At 39.9% G+C, this 14,726-nt stretch overlaps 1 protein-coding gene across 1 annotated transcript in view; it reads right to left on the bottom strand.

Annotated features, from left to right (window-relative positions):
• Nucleotides 1-14,726, bottom strand: part of ZNF131 (zinc finger protein 131) — a 33,562-nt gene that overhangs the window by 1,570 nt on the left and 17,266 nt on the right. Inside the window, 6 exon segments of the mRNA XM_080372183.1 lie at nucleotides 1-601; nucleotides 3,118-3,248; nucleotides 7,347-7,569; nucleotides 7,672-8,035; nucleotides 11,488-11,632; nucleotides 12,457-12,558. Coding sequence (XP_080228309.1) covers nucleotides 1-601; nucleotides 3,118-3,248; nucleotides 7,347-7,569; nucleotides 7,672-8,035; nucleotides 11,488-11,632; nucleotides 12,457-12,558 — 1,566 coding nt within the window.

Below are 14,726 nucleotides of genomic sequence, written 5' to 3'. Positions count from 1 at the left end.
CTTCAGCTTGTTCGTGATCTTCCTTATCTGCATCCTCTACTTGATTATGTTCCTTTTCTTCTGCTTCTCTTTGATCAACACTTTCATATTCTACTTGTTCAAGATCTGTTCCATCTATAAGTTCTGCCTGTACTTCTTCCATCTGTATTTGATTTACATGCTCAACTTGTAACTGCTCCACATGAACTTCAGCACCTTGTTCAGTTTCAATGTGTTCAACTTCCAAGTAACTAATTTGCACTTGTTCTTGCAGTTCATCCATCTGTGTGCCTTTCACTTGATTGTCCTGTATGAGATCCTGGTGCATCTGTTCCACAGTGACCTGTGCAGGATCCACTTGTACCTGAATTACTGGTAGGACATGGACTTGCTCCACTTGTTCTATTATAGTCATTGACGTTACTGGTTCAGCTTCCACTGGAAGAACCTCTTCTGTCACTATTCGTTCTGCAATATTGTGCATTTCTTTGAGATGCCTTCTCAGCTCACTGCCTTGCATAAACCACAAATCACATAAGGTACAGTGGTTGGGTTTGTCACCAGTATGTATTACCAAGTGATCTTTGAATTGATCCCAGCTGTTAAACACGCTGTTACAAACCTGAAACAAAAGACAGAGTGTGTTGAACAGTGCCAAGAGAAATATTACAAAGTATAGTGCCTATTTCAGATCATGGCTTCACATAGTGTAGCTTCTTGCTAGTTGCATTAAAAAAAAAACATATACGTTAGAGGTAAAAGCTTAAAAAGCTGAGAAGTCAGCTTCAGATCAACAGAAAACCTGGTATTTAGAAACAGCATGCTACTTTGATTTGTGCATACACAGGATACCTACAAAATTTGTCAGTGAAGCATTTGAAAGCTTTCTTATTTTAACCTTATGTGAAATTCACATACAGCATCATGCCACAGTAATTGTCTGGTGCTAGTTATGAGTGGAAAGCTATTTATGTAATAATACTGTAAAATGAAAGTGCAACACAAACTGTCCTTTTACTGAAGTTCTATTAGCTAACTCTTCCTTATCAGCTTTCATTTGCTCATGGCATCATGAGGTTTAACTGGCTAGACTGAACTACCCTATTTTGCCACTTCAAAAAAACACTTGAGTGATTTCAGCAGATAAAACTCTCTTAAAACTCCATCCCTTTTATTGCCTTCCAGCTAAAAGTACTGCCTCAACTGCAGACACATTGTTTTCACAAAGTACATGAGCACACTTCCTTCCCTTCAGCTGGTGCTGAGTTAAGTAGCCTGAAAACAACACAGAGGCTGCAGAAATGAATGAGGTGCCAGGGTAGAAGAAAGAGAACAGGGTAGAGTCAGACTTAGAGCAGAGAAAGAGGCTCAGGACTCTTTGCCCATGCAAGTGTTCTTGGCTGCTGGCAAACAGTTTTGAAACTGAATTCTCCATCTTGTCCATCAGCCACAGCACAGAAGGATGATGAAATATCTGACAGGGATTAACTCAAGAACAGGTCTGTGTAGTGGAGCTAAATACTGCAGGTTTTCTGTTGAAGTCTGTTAAAACAGGTTTGTGATGCTAGTGCCATGCCTTTTTTTCTTTCCCAGGCTCACTTCAGAAAAGTTGCACATACACTTTTATAAATATTAACCTTACAGATAAGCACTCAAAATTACTTAGTTGCACATAAAGATAATGACTATCAGTCATACCCAAGCACGTTAAGTACTGTTCTTGCACATGGAGCTTAATTCTGTACTCAAGGCATACACTGAAGATCACCAAAAGTGCTCATGAAAGAAGCACAATTTTGTCTTCTCCTCTTTGTCCAGTGAGACAAGATTTATTTACTGAACACTACTCAAATTTAGTTCTAAAGAGAGAAAAATTCAAGAAAACTTTATCCAAGAATTGCTGTAGTTTTTGCAGGTTGAAGAAACACTAATCCACATTCACAAGATCTGTGAGAGGATGTGGTATCAATTTAGCAAAAGAAAGCAGTGACACAAAGTGATTAGACCAAAGGGTCACAAAGACAAAACAGTATGTTCAAATGAAGCTGTTAAGTACAACTTTGTATTATACAGTAATTCTCACATTCAGAACAAACTTATCTTTAAGATGAAGGTACACTCCCGAGAATTAACTTCAGAATAGTGTAACAACTAAATAGTGCAACGCCTCAGTGAAACTTCTGACTAAATGATTTGATTAGCAACATAAAATTAACTCATCTACTGCAGTATTCAACACATTCTGCGAATAAGATTACTCTCCTTTGGAACAAATAAAGCCAATATCCAGCCATTCTCTTCACTGCACAGTCCGATTTAACCTCAAGCCACAGCCATTCTGTGAACTGAATAATGTGAGATCCTTAAGGGAGAACATGTGAGAGAGCATGTGAGAAACTGAGAGAGTGTGCACAAGAGAACATAAGACCACACACAATATAGAGCATGAGAGCAGCATGTTTTATTCAAGACCATCACAGCAGTGGGGCAGCAAAAGAGCAAAAAAAAAATTGCTACAGCCAGCCTCACCTCTTGTATTTTCTAGCTTTTCAGAATCAGCTTTTAAAAGCTAAGTAACATCTGAACAGCTTTTCAAATGTCAGTCACATATAGTGACCAAGTACCCTAGGTATCCATCTACAGCATTTATATTTGATTAAAAGATGTTACAGATTGTCATTGTAAGTTGGAATGACTTTCCAGACAAACTCAATTATGTTTGGTATCAAACAGAATAATAACAACAATAAGGGGAATAAAATTGTACTTTCTATTTTGGACTCTTAAGTGAAGCATGCTCACAAGTAGGAAAGGCCTAGGTCAGTGCATCAAGAACCTTGAACATGAAGTAGAAAGATCAGTAAAATGCAGATGAACACTTACCTACCCATAAGAATCCCTCTGAGTATAAGTATTATGAGGCTTCATATCAGTAATTCCTTATTTTAAATAGAACTACTTAGATATAAGAACTTGTCTGCATGTTGCGGTTGAATGTGATCCTTGTATTTATTTCACTAGAAATAGCTCTTGGAGACATAAGCCCACTCTCGTTGCCTTTCCTGCTCAGTACTCCCACACTCCCTCGGCAGAGGAAGGAGGTATCCCGCCTCAGACTCTGCTACTTCCATTACCCACCTGGCATTCATACAGCTTCTTTCTTCCCTTTTTAGCTCCAGCTCCAGACTGACAAGCCGTCAGGTGACATTTAAGCGTGCTATTCCTGGCAAAACGTTCATGGCAGTTTGGACATTCAAATGGTTTTTCACCTGTTAAGACAGACACAGGGATTTGTAAGTGTATAAAACCAGCCAGTTTTCTGTCAGCTCTCTCTTTTTCCCCTCTCACCCTTTTGCGCAGGCTGATAAATATGCTGTAAAGGATGTGGCCACCTGGATTGTTCTACAGAAGAAAAGGAAGACATTCTGTGCAGATCTAATAAAAGGGCAAAAACTTAATGTGGACTCATAACTGTCATTAAGAAAAAAACCCATTACCAGTGCTATTTATGGTACATTTAGGATTTTATGGAAATATGATTACTATCCTGACAAAAGATCTTGAAGAAATAGCAGCTATTTCTCCCTTTTTATCTGATAATATTTACAATGAAAGAATCAACATTAGTAAATACCCAAAGTGACACATTAAAGAAGGAACTATTTAAATAATACAAAGGTTTACTTTCAAGAACAATAACAGCTTATGCTTCAGAGCTGAAAACTGAGCTCCAAAAAAAGAAGCTGGTATGGAATGACCACAAAATAACAATGCATCAGTATTAAAACAAACACACACCACCATCACCCCTCCCCACTCCAAAATACAGTGATGAGAAAGTACTGAGGGACATAAATGGACACAAGTAAGATAAAAAATGCCTTCAGTTTGGCCACTTTATTTCAAATCTGGTACTAAATACAGAAGCCAGCTAAGGACAACAGCAGGGGAGGCTGAAAACAGGTTGTTTTCTCTTTTTCATCCAAAGTAGTATATTGTTATTACTGTCTTTAAGTAGTAACAAAGAACAACTGATGTCTCTGTTTACTACTTTCATCATGCATAAACACAATGAAATTCAAAGAAATTAAGTACAAAAAATTAGGAACAGTGTGTTTCTTCTGAAAATCTGGTAATTAATCTATGGAGGTACTGACACCAATATCACTACTGAAACAAATGGCTTAATGAACTCCAAAAAAGGCTGAGACATTTCAGTGAATAGCATAGGAATCCATCCTAGCTAGTTTAAAAGCCTGCATGTTCAGAAATGCAGTAGTTACTGACTATTGAGATGGAAAGCCAATAAATCTGTATTTTCAGAAATACAAAATTCTCAGAAGTTCCTAATCAGCTTTTCAAAAGAAATCTACAAGTAGCCTATAATTCTCACTTACACACCTAAAGGCTACAGAAAAGTGTTAAATGGTAGGCATATTACCCCTCAGTGGTTACAAAATACTATGCTTTTTGAGACTGTTGTGCAGGTAATGCAGAGGATGCTGAACTGTCATCAGTCTTGCAGGTCAACAGTCACAGACTTGGCCCAAGCAACTACAGAGCAAAACTCACACCAGTTACCATCACTTATCCTGTGATCTGGTCCCATCTAAATCATTACTTAAAGGCACCAGTCAAGGATGGATTTATTCTATTCTTACTGAAATTCTTCACTAATCTTCAACATATTCTGCCAGAAATGTCCAGAAGTGACAATACAAAGATAATGGTGGCAATATCCAAAGGCCAAAAGACATTGTATGACTTTTTGCACAGTGCAAATCAATGCCATGACCTGGGCTGCACCAGTCAGTGTTACATATCTGCTATTAGTTAGAATTAATTAACCACATTTGATTAGGAACATAAGAGTTTTAAGAAATATTTTAGTGGAATTTGTGTTTGCATAGCAAACAACAGCTACTATGGAATCCTCTGTACAGCCCTGTACCAAGGGTCAGAATCACCTAGTAGGAACGTTTAGAACTTAGGGAACAGTTTCATGATTGAATGCAGGATTGGATACAGTGATAACGTGTAGCCTAGGAGAATGTATTGAGATGTCAAAATGTAGAATTAATGGGAACTGGGGAGAGTCGAATGAAGCAACTTGTAGTTACCTGCCAAGAAACAGCGAATGTAGGTAAAAGGTAATTCTGGCAGGGGGTATGGCGACCACCGACTCATGTACCACCCACCTGAATAATACCCCAGACCCATTTCTAGACCTTTCTAAACTTTACTGCGCAGAATCGGATATGGGAGGGGAGTATGTTAATGATTTTTGGGAAATACTATGTTTATGCATGAATCAGACAAAACCCCCTCCCTCCTTCTAGGTTCTGGAGATGATTTTCTTAATAGTTTTGAGAGTTACATGACATGCAAGACATTTTTGAGGTACTTCTTCACTCAGAAGCTGCTTAAGGCACTGTATGCATAAGTAAGAGAGAAACTCTATGGATCTCCTTCCATTCTTTTATTGAGATGAAGATAATAATCATTAGTAACATCAAATTACTACATCGAAAAGAATTACCAAGACCGATCAGGGCTCTACTTCTGCCCCACTTGCTATTTTCATGTATTTGCTAGTGTGATTAAGCAGCAACTACTTTGTAGGACATTTTCTCCCAGGCCTTTTGATTTCATTTTAGCATTCAATCAATGCTATACAGAATTCAGAACTTAGAAAGACTTTGACTGAATGGGAATTTTTCCACTGACCTTAGGAGACCACAGTTAAATGTAGTATCTGTTTTGATTTTAAGCTTAAAGCTTTTCAAAATGGTAAACCAGAATTAGGTGCCATGCATTATACTTCTTGTAACAATATATATTTAGAAAGTACTCTGTACCTCCTCTGTGATGTCCCAAGTTCATTTGTGCCCAAAATCCTTCATTGCAACTGCAATCAACATATTGTGGTATTGGGGTTACTCTGTTAACCTGCCACAAAATTGTCTCTGAAAAGACTTTCGTAAAGTAGCTTGTATTTAGACTGCTCATAATGCGAAACATTCCCTGCTTCGTGGGGGACAAGGATTTGCCAGAGTGTTTCTAAACGGAAGTTTTACGGGGGTCTTTGGAAGAGACTGGACACAGTGTCATATATCAATACTCTGTGAAGTCCCATACCCATATGTGGATAACTGGCTAGCTGAAAAGGGTCACATAGACATAGTCCAGCTGGCTGGACAAAAATGCACATCGCTCTCAGCTTTTCTGAAGTAAAGCAAAAATACACTATCCTTGGCTGTTCTTGTTACGCAATAACAGGAAGATCTGGTGGGAAAAGAATGTTACAGGTGGGAACAGATAACTACAGAAGAGAAACTAGGGGCGGGCTTGGTATTTAGGCAGCTAACCAATAATGAGCTTAACTTTTGTAATACGTATGAGCTAATTATAACAAGGCATAAAAGGTGACTGTAAGGCACAATAAACGAAGTCTGCTGATCACTCATATTGAGTGACTGTGTCTTCCCTCCGTTGTGACACCCATATGCAAAGAAATTCTAATTAAAAGGCTTTAACAACAATAAAAAGCTGCAGAAGAAACAGGGATGCTACCTTTCATTAAATTCTTACTGATAAGTCATGACTGATGTATTAAACAAAAACATCTAGAAGAGCAGGACCGCATACATTTCGCATTCAGTTATCTGTATAATGCTCAGTATCTGTTCAGACAGTAGGCTTTTCAGTGAGGTGAAGCAGTAGCATCTTAACCTTCCACATTATAAAGAAGGAGCACAAGTAATTTTGTACTCAAAAGATGCCATACCAGATTTCAGAGGCAGATTTCACAGTAAAAAAAAGTACATACTACAGTGACTAGAAATGTTTTGCTGTGTTAATTAACAAAGAAAAATCAAATCATAAAGCAAGAGTGAAACTTTCCAAACAAGATGGATCCATAGGCATTTGCTCAGAAGTTCTGTTAGATACAGAAACCCTCTAAACTGAGAAGCTCACAGTTTAGACTGTATTTCAACAGAAACACTTACTAGTAAAATTATAAAAATAGAAGTAGCTCCTCAGCTTGGTACTTTTGAAGAAGGAAACATGCTTTAATAAAGATTTTGAAAAAATCTTTAAGATTTAATAGACTTGAGAGAGAAGCCTCATCAGTGCTTTCTGGGTTTAGGCACCTATTTTTAAGGCCCTCAATCCCTCAAAAGTTTACATCAATGGGAAACAGAACAAAACAAACAAAAAGGCAAACCATCATTTTAGTTGTAACTAGAAGCCAAGTGCTCAGGACTCGTGTTCTCTTCAGCACATTCTCTATTTCCCCAAAGCATGCAAAAACCTAAAATGCTAGAGCTAAGGTCATAACAACAGGACTATAGCAGTACTTTTACCTGTGTGCTTCCGGAGGTGCTCTTTAAAATGTCCGAAGTGGTCGAATTGCTTATTACAGTACTGGCATGTATGTATTTTCTTCCCAGGTCTTTGCTTCTTGCCGGCACCACCTTCATCAAGGTGGTAACAGGTGAGGTGCTGTTTCAAAGCACTCTCTCGTAGGTACCTTTTATTGCATATGTCACACTTGTAACTCTCAGTAGAGTGTGTTTTCATGTGTTCCTTAAAATGGTAAAACAATTTAAACGAACGGTTACATTTCTCACAGTGGAAGAAATTGTTCACGTGTGACAGCTGAAGTTCCACAATTTCAATACCTTCTACCTGTTTGCACGAGGGATCAGTAGCACTATCACCTTCTTCTTGGATCTGGCATTTTCTCTCTCCCTGACGATACTTGCTGGTGATATCTGCCAAAAGAGCCAAAGCAGATTCATCTGATGTATCTGTTGTCTGTATGTACTTTATGGATTGCTCTGCAGAAGCTACTTCTTCAAGTGTTTCAATGCTGTCATCTTCTACTTCAATTGTTCCTTCAGCAATCTCAACCTCAATTTCAACAGGCTCTGATTCTGCAGATGGCAGTGTTTCTGTGATAACATTAGAGGTTTCAGCTATTTTCCTTTTTTTCGGTTTATTTTTACTTTCTTCTTGATTTGATTCTAAGGGTGATGAATTTTCTTTGTTCCTGTAAAACATTCACATAAAAATGGTTAAGATCCATAAGCACTGACATAACAGATCCTGCCTAATACTGTCTTCTGAATCAACACTTTCTAGCTGTTTCTCAAAGACACTGAATGATTAATGACCACATAATCTGTGTGAATGTCAGAAGCTAATTTGCCCTTAACCTACACTCCTTAGAGCTGTAAAACATCATGGTTAAAGCTGCAGAGCCTTTGATATAAGGCTACAAAAGTGTTTTAAATAGCTTTGTTTGAATGACACAAAGCACCTATCAAGAAGAAAGGCCAGTTAGCTTAATAACATAAGTTTAGCTAAGAAACTCATGAAATTCTGTACTTTGAAAGAAAACTTCCCTGAATGAAGGAGTTCTCTGGCCTGCCTACTCAGAAATAATATTTAAGTCCTTCCTAAGGTACTCACCTCCGTGGTGAAAATTTACTAAATTGATGACTGCTTATGAAAAGTATTTGTCTTTAATTAGATATCGCTTAACTTGGACAGGGAGCTCAGGCAGCTCAAGGACAACTTTAATGAGTGGGTGGTGTTTGTCTTGAGCCCCCTGAACAAGCAAGATATGAGCAGGACCATCCAGACAACAAATACTGTGTACAGCTGTGTCATGGTGATAACTTCACCATGCTTGTGTGTCTGGTCAACGTTCCTGGTGTGCGTGAACCTTACGAATCATGAAATAGTGCATGCCTGCACTTAGCCTAAACATAAAAGTTTACACACACTGGGTGCGTAAACTATTTTGGTTTTTCACTGAGTATAAAGGCAGGCAAGCTCCAGGACTGGGCCAGAAGGTAATAAAATAAACTGCATTTATTCTTACATTTCATTTGGAATTCATTTTTGCTTGGTATCCAGTCAATCAGCAAAACAACCTCTTAAGCTCTGGAGCGTGTGCAATTGCCTGCAGCACTTACAGCTTGTTAGAAAACACTGCAGCTGTGACTTCACATGATAATTATTATAATATCTTGTACTTCAGGAAAGCACACAGCTAACAGCTGAGGTAAAAATAAAAGCCATTGGGATGTGGAAAGTGTTCTAGTTTAATGTTCTGGGCTTAAACACAACCCCCAGCTCTGTTCCTGTTCTCCCTGCACCATACACCCACAACCCCCTTCCTCTAAGATGTCAGGGATGATATGACATCTCAAACACAGAGCTCAGTGGGCCAACGCTTTCAAGTCACATCCTCAAGATTACCCACAGCACTTATGTGCTGGGGGTTTTATTACTGTTTATCAGTTTTCAAAATGAGTGGTTGTCTTCCCCTCAAATCAGACTGGCAGGAGTAAGCTGTGCTTTCACCTGCCTTTGCAGTCTGATGAATCCTTTTATATAATCTACTCCCCATCACTTTCACATTTTCTAGTAATAGCAAAGATAAGGTTTTGCCCAGTATCTGTAAGTCATATGTGGCTAATGATCTAATGCAGCACATAGCTCATTAAATTTCATCTTACTCTATTCAAACAGAGACAGACAGCAGAGGTAAACTTCCAGTTTCATCTAGCCTGGATCTCTAATGTCTAGAAGATGACAGTTACTTTGGACATTACTGCAAGGAGCTCCAGGATTGCGTACCAGAAGAATGATCTGCTCAGCAAAGAGAAGACCATCATGCCTGACCATGATGCATGAAACTTTGATTGGGGAAACACACGTACACCACAACTGCACTTGAAGGAATAACAGCTAGTTGTTTTCTTTCTAGTCTACATTATGCAATGTGCAACTCTTTGTTGCACTATACAAATAGTTCTATAATTATCTCTACCTCTGCTGAATTTTCTGAAGCCTTCCCCTTTCAAAGCTCTGACTGAGGCACTGTATTGCAGCTCTCCCCATCTTATTGTGGGGAGCACAGACAGCAACAGTGGTACTCAAGTTTGTCTTTCTAACGAAAAAAACCCTGAAACAAACCAACCCAACCCCCACAAAAAACTTTTCAAAATCTACAAACAATGGAAATAACTCTAAGAATATACTGGCTTGCACGTGCATTCATTAGGCAAAACAGTTCTGTCCTTGTAACACAAGAATTACAGCATTCACTAGTGATGCGTAACCAACAGACTGAGTAACATTATTCAACAGTGGAAAATAACTGCAGGCTGGACATTTCAGCTTGATGGATGGATCTGAATCCTGGTTCACTGGCTCTATCCGTGCACACTGACTCAAAGCGATACTGTTTAGAACACACTTCTTCATTTTCAAGTGTTATTTTTAAAATCCTCAAGCAGACAGCTAAGGTCTGCTTTTTCTCCTGAATAAAAAAACCATAAAGAATGTTTATTTCAGTGGTAGAATACTTAAAAAAAAAAAAAAAAAAGGTGTTTGTGAGGAGGGCAGGACTACAAATGCGCAGTTCCTTATCTTTCCTATTAAAAAAAATTACTACTTATTCAGTTCTCCTGCAAATCCACAGAATAAGCACAGAATAAGTTAATTTAGAAATAAATACTGATGTCAAAAAAACAGTTTCTAGTGCATCATGCCATAGAGGGTTTTTCTAAAAAATAAAAATAAAATTTAGCCAGCTACTAGAGGAATCTGGGGCCAATGCCACTCTCCTTGGCTAATGTGTCTATGGGGGGGACAATAAGGAAGCAACAGTCTTTCATTAGCTTGAATGCAAAGACCTTTCAGCAGGTCTAGAAGAGAAAGCAAAGATAACTGTAATGCTGGGAGCATTTATGGCCCCTCCTTCTGCTTCATGCCAGCAGAACAGTGTAGCATGCAGAAAGAATGAGAACATGACAGCACTTTGTGAAAGTGAGAGGGAAGGAAAGGGAAAAAAACCAGCATGATGGGACTGGCACCTGCTTTTCTCAGGTTGGACTTCGGTGATGGAGTACAGTTCCTGGCAGCGGCTAAAACGTGCCACAGCAACATCTGATTAAATACTGTTCCTGTATAAAACTGATTACAACAGTTACATTCATTCAAAAGTTGAGACGTTAATTTTACAGCAAGAAGCTCTAAGATCACTGATTATTCTCCCAGAAATAGAAGAAAGATGCATGAAACCAAAACACTAGCATAAGCTTGTTAATGTGGTCTAGTGATACCTGAGGTACATCATCATCTAGTTACCTGAGGCACGTCACACCCAGCTGTCAATCAGGTGTGGGCCGTCAGATAGTACAGAGACCTGATATTAGTAATCACAAAGTCACAGCCCTACAATACCTGCAACACTGACCAGCCATGTCACTTTTCATTGAGTTCCAGCCCAAAGAATGTGACATTCATTTTTCAGCCTGTATAATTCTGACCCATATCTTATAATAGGAGAGTATATAGTCCCACACAAGTTTAGCAGATTCCAGGATAAGGAACAGCACTGCAAAATACAGGCAGCCAGCTCTCATAAAAGGATTCTTGTGACTTTACATTTCAGTGGTGGGAAGAAAAAGAGGTTTATATGCTTACCTGGTTTCAAGTGCTTTGATCGCTTCTAACATTTGTAGATACTCAGCTGCTTTCCAAACATCATTTGCTTCTTCCTCACCTTGGACCATTAGTTTTGCTGTATAGGTGAACTCAATTAGGTGACGAAATGCCATGTTACTTACACCTGTATAGAGGCAAGAAAAACAACAGTTTCTTTTCAAAATTCCTCAGTCTCATCTATCTGATGAATCTTGCACGCTTGCCTGCTCACCATTTGGCTCACAGTATTGTACCTGCCAGTTTCATGAAGGTAACACCCTTAAAAGGCTCATGCTGGAAAATAAAGTCTACTATAGAAACACGTGAATCTGGAGCAACTACAGAGTTATGCCACGACAAAGATAAAAGGAAGGATAAAAAGGGACAAAACGTTGTTTGAATAATAAAATATACAGATTTAAACACAAAAATACAGTATCTCTCTCAAGAGACCTCTGAGCAGCAAGTTACTGGAGGCTGCTCCAGGAATTTGCTGCCTGCCTATCAGGCAAGTATTGCTCCATGTCTATCCTGCTCTTGCATCCCAAACAAGGCATCCGCCATTGGCCATCACAGGTAGCCTTTTCCATCTGACTGGAATGGCTGTTTCAAGGGAAAAGATTGTATGTCATACTGCTAGTCCTAAAAACATACAAGGTCCGCCTACCTCTGTTAGTCATGTATTGGGGGGAAGGCAAAAAAAAAAAAACCCAACCCCAAAAAACACAACCCACCCACAGAACCTCAAACTTTCCCTTCCAAAAGATTTAATTCAGGACTGTTCTTAATTTTTCTTCAGGGGATGCTTTTTTCCACTGGTGGTAGCTGCCTTAGAACAACTCAAGAGCTAAGATCTGGAAAGCTAATTGATACGACCAAGCATGTAAGTAAGCCCATACAAAGGATACTACATTCATTTCTAGCTTGGGCACCCAACTCTGAAGGTTCTTATTTGCACAAATCAATTACCTTCAATCTCCACCAAGGGCTCCTGCGTGAAATCTTGGAAGAATTTGTAGAAGAATTGGCTACAGGCAGCAAGAACAGCCTTATGAGCTTTGAAATGGTGACCTACAAGGAGAGACAAAAGTTTTGATTTAGGATAATACCTTCTTCACTCACAGCGCAGAATAAGTGCAGATGCAGAAAAGAGACCACTCAGTCTGCAAATTTATTCCAGCAGCACCTAGTCCCTTAGTATGCCTCCTTGTAACATGGGATACTACTGCAGCTAGCCTGTCCCATCTCATGCAGACCCTTGCTGGCATCACTGACCTTGCTGAAACTCTGCAACTCAATCAGCTGGAGGACCCACTCACTCTAGCGTTTCTCTTCTCACATATTTAAGTTATGCGAGTCCTACACAAACTTTGTTGCTATTTTTTTTATTGGGCTCTGGTCTCAGGTTTTACCCAGGTCTTCCTTGGTTTTTGTCACTTTTACAGACTGTAGGAGACCAATGGGAAAAACAGTCAACTTGACACCATGGAAAGCTCAGAAAGGTGCAAACACCAGCAGGAGATGAAATTCCTTAAGGGAACAGGGGGTGGAGATCCCCTTAGCCTGTCCCAGGAAGGTCTCAAAAACTCGAGTAATGTCTCCAACACTGTCAAGATCAAGCAAAAGGTTACTTTGTATGAACTAAAGACTGTTAAGAGGGAACAGCCTGCCGAAGGGTAAATAATGGCCCAAGAAGCAGCGAACAGAGTCAGCAGATTTCTGCAGTAACTGGAGGAAAGGTAATATGGCTCAATTCAAGACCAAAAAGACTTGCCGACCCACACCCATCAGGAGCATGCATGCTTTGTTACATGGCAAGTGAGGCTGATTCTCATAAGAGATGGTCCAAAGAGGAAGGCAAGTGCCAAATAAAAGAAGGGACTTCAGGATGAGTGCTCCTACACAAAACACCCCCCATCGGCAGCCCCAGTGCTGGATCCAGGACTGGTGATCTCTCTCTCTCCCCGCTCCCATCCCTGTCTATGGAATAAAAGTCTGTTTGCCTATGGACCTCTGCTACTGTGTATACCCTACTCCAACCAAAAGAATCAGTGAATCAGAGTCACTCCTCCCTCCTTCTTGGTGAGATGTGACACAGACTGATGTATTTTATGACTATTTCTGCCAGCATAAACACCACTGCAGAACAGAAGTGGTTCTGCTCTGTTCTTTGTGTTTTCCAGACTACGTATCCCCCAACAAGGCAACAGCGTTCTCCCAGGCACAGGCATGGACAGTCATAAGGCCCCATGGGACTATGGTAAGAGAATTGACATAGATTAGATCTACACAACAGCTTTGAGCTCAACACATGGACTTGGAAATGCCAGAGCAGGAACAAACATGAAGGATAAGTTTTGTGCAAGCGCTGTCAGTGAAACTATGGCAGTTTCTGAAGAGTAATTTTTCTCTTTATTGACTTTTTTTCAATTTGTGTTCTGTGGAATCCTTTTCCTTCAAGCAAGTCTTTACTACCCTTTTAAAGATCTGGTGGTACTCCCTTAGCTAAGTCTGTCCTAGTGGACACGGCCTGTTGTACTTGAACTCATCTGTTCTAAGACATGTTTGGGATAAGAAGCAATCTAGGTAATCCATCAGACACCACCTTTTCTAAGGAAATAACAAGCCCTTGTATCTCTGTCATCCTTTTAAACTAATACTTATGTCCTTAGAACACATAAGAGAAGTGAGTGCTTCTACCCTATTTTAACTATATCACAGAAGGCTGGCATTGGAAGGGATCTTGGGAGATCATCTAGTCCAAGCCCCTGCTAAAGCAGGTTCACCTACAGCACGCTGCACAGGATGCATCCAGGCGGGTTTTGAGTATCTCCAGAGATAGAGACTCCACAGACTCTCTCTGGGCAGCCTGTTCCAGTGCTCTGCCACCCCCAAAGTAAAGTTCCTCCTCAGATTCAGGTGGAACTTCCTGGGTTGCAGTTTGTGCCCATTGCCCCTTGTCCTGTCACTGGGCTCTACTGAAAGGGGCCTGGCCCCATTCGCCTGACACTCGCCCTTAAGATACCTGTATGCATTGATCAGATCCCCTCCCATTCCTTCTCCAGGCTACACAGGCCCAGCTCTCCCAGCCTTTCCTCGTCACAGAGATGCTCCAGTCCCCTCATCATCTTCATATTAAAACAGTAGGCAGATACCAGAGAAGCAAGAAGTAAATCTTGTTTCAAGGTGTGTGTGGGGTTGTGGTGGTGGGTTTTTTTTGTTTTGTTTTTGTTGTTGTT

Source organism: Falco punctatus (assembly GCF_963210335.1).
Source record: "Falco punctatus genome assembly, chromosome: Z".
NCBI classification, from domain to species: Eukaryota; Metazoa; Chordata; class Aves; order Falconiformes; family Falconidae; genus Falco; species Falco punctatus.
This window is presented reverse-complemented; position numbering and strand designations above follow the sequence as displayed.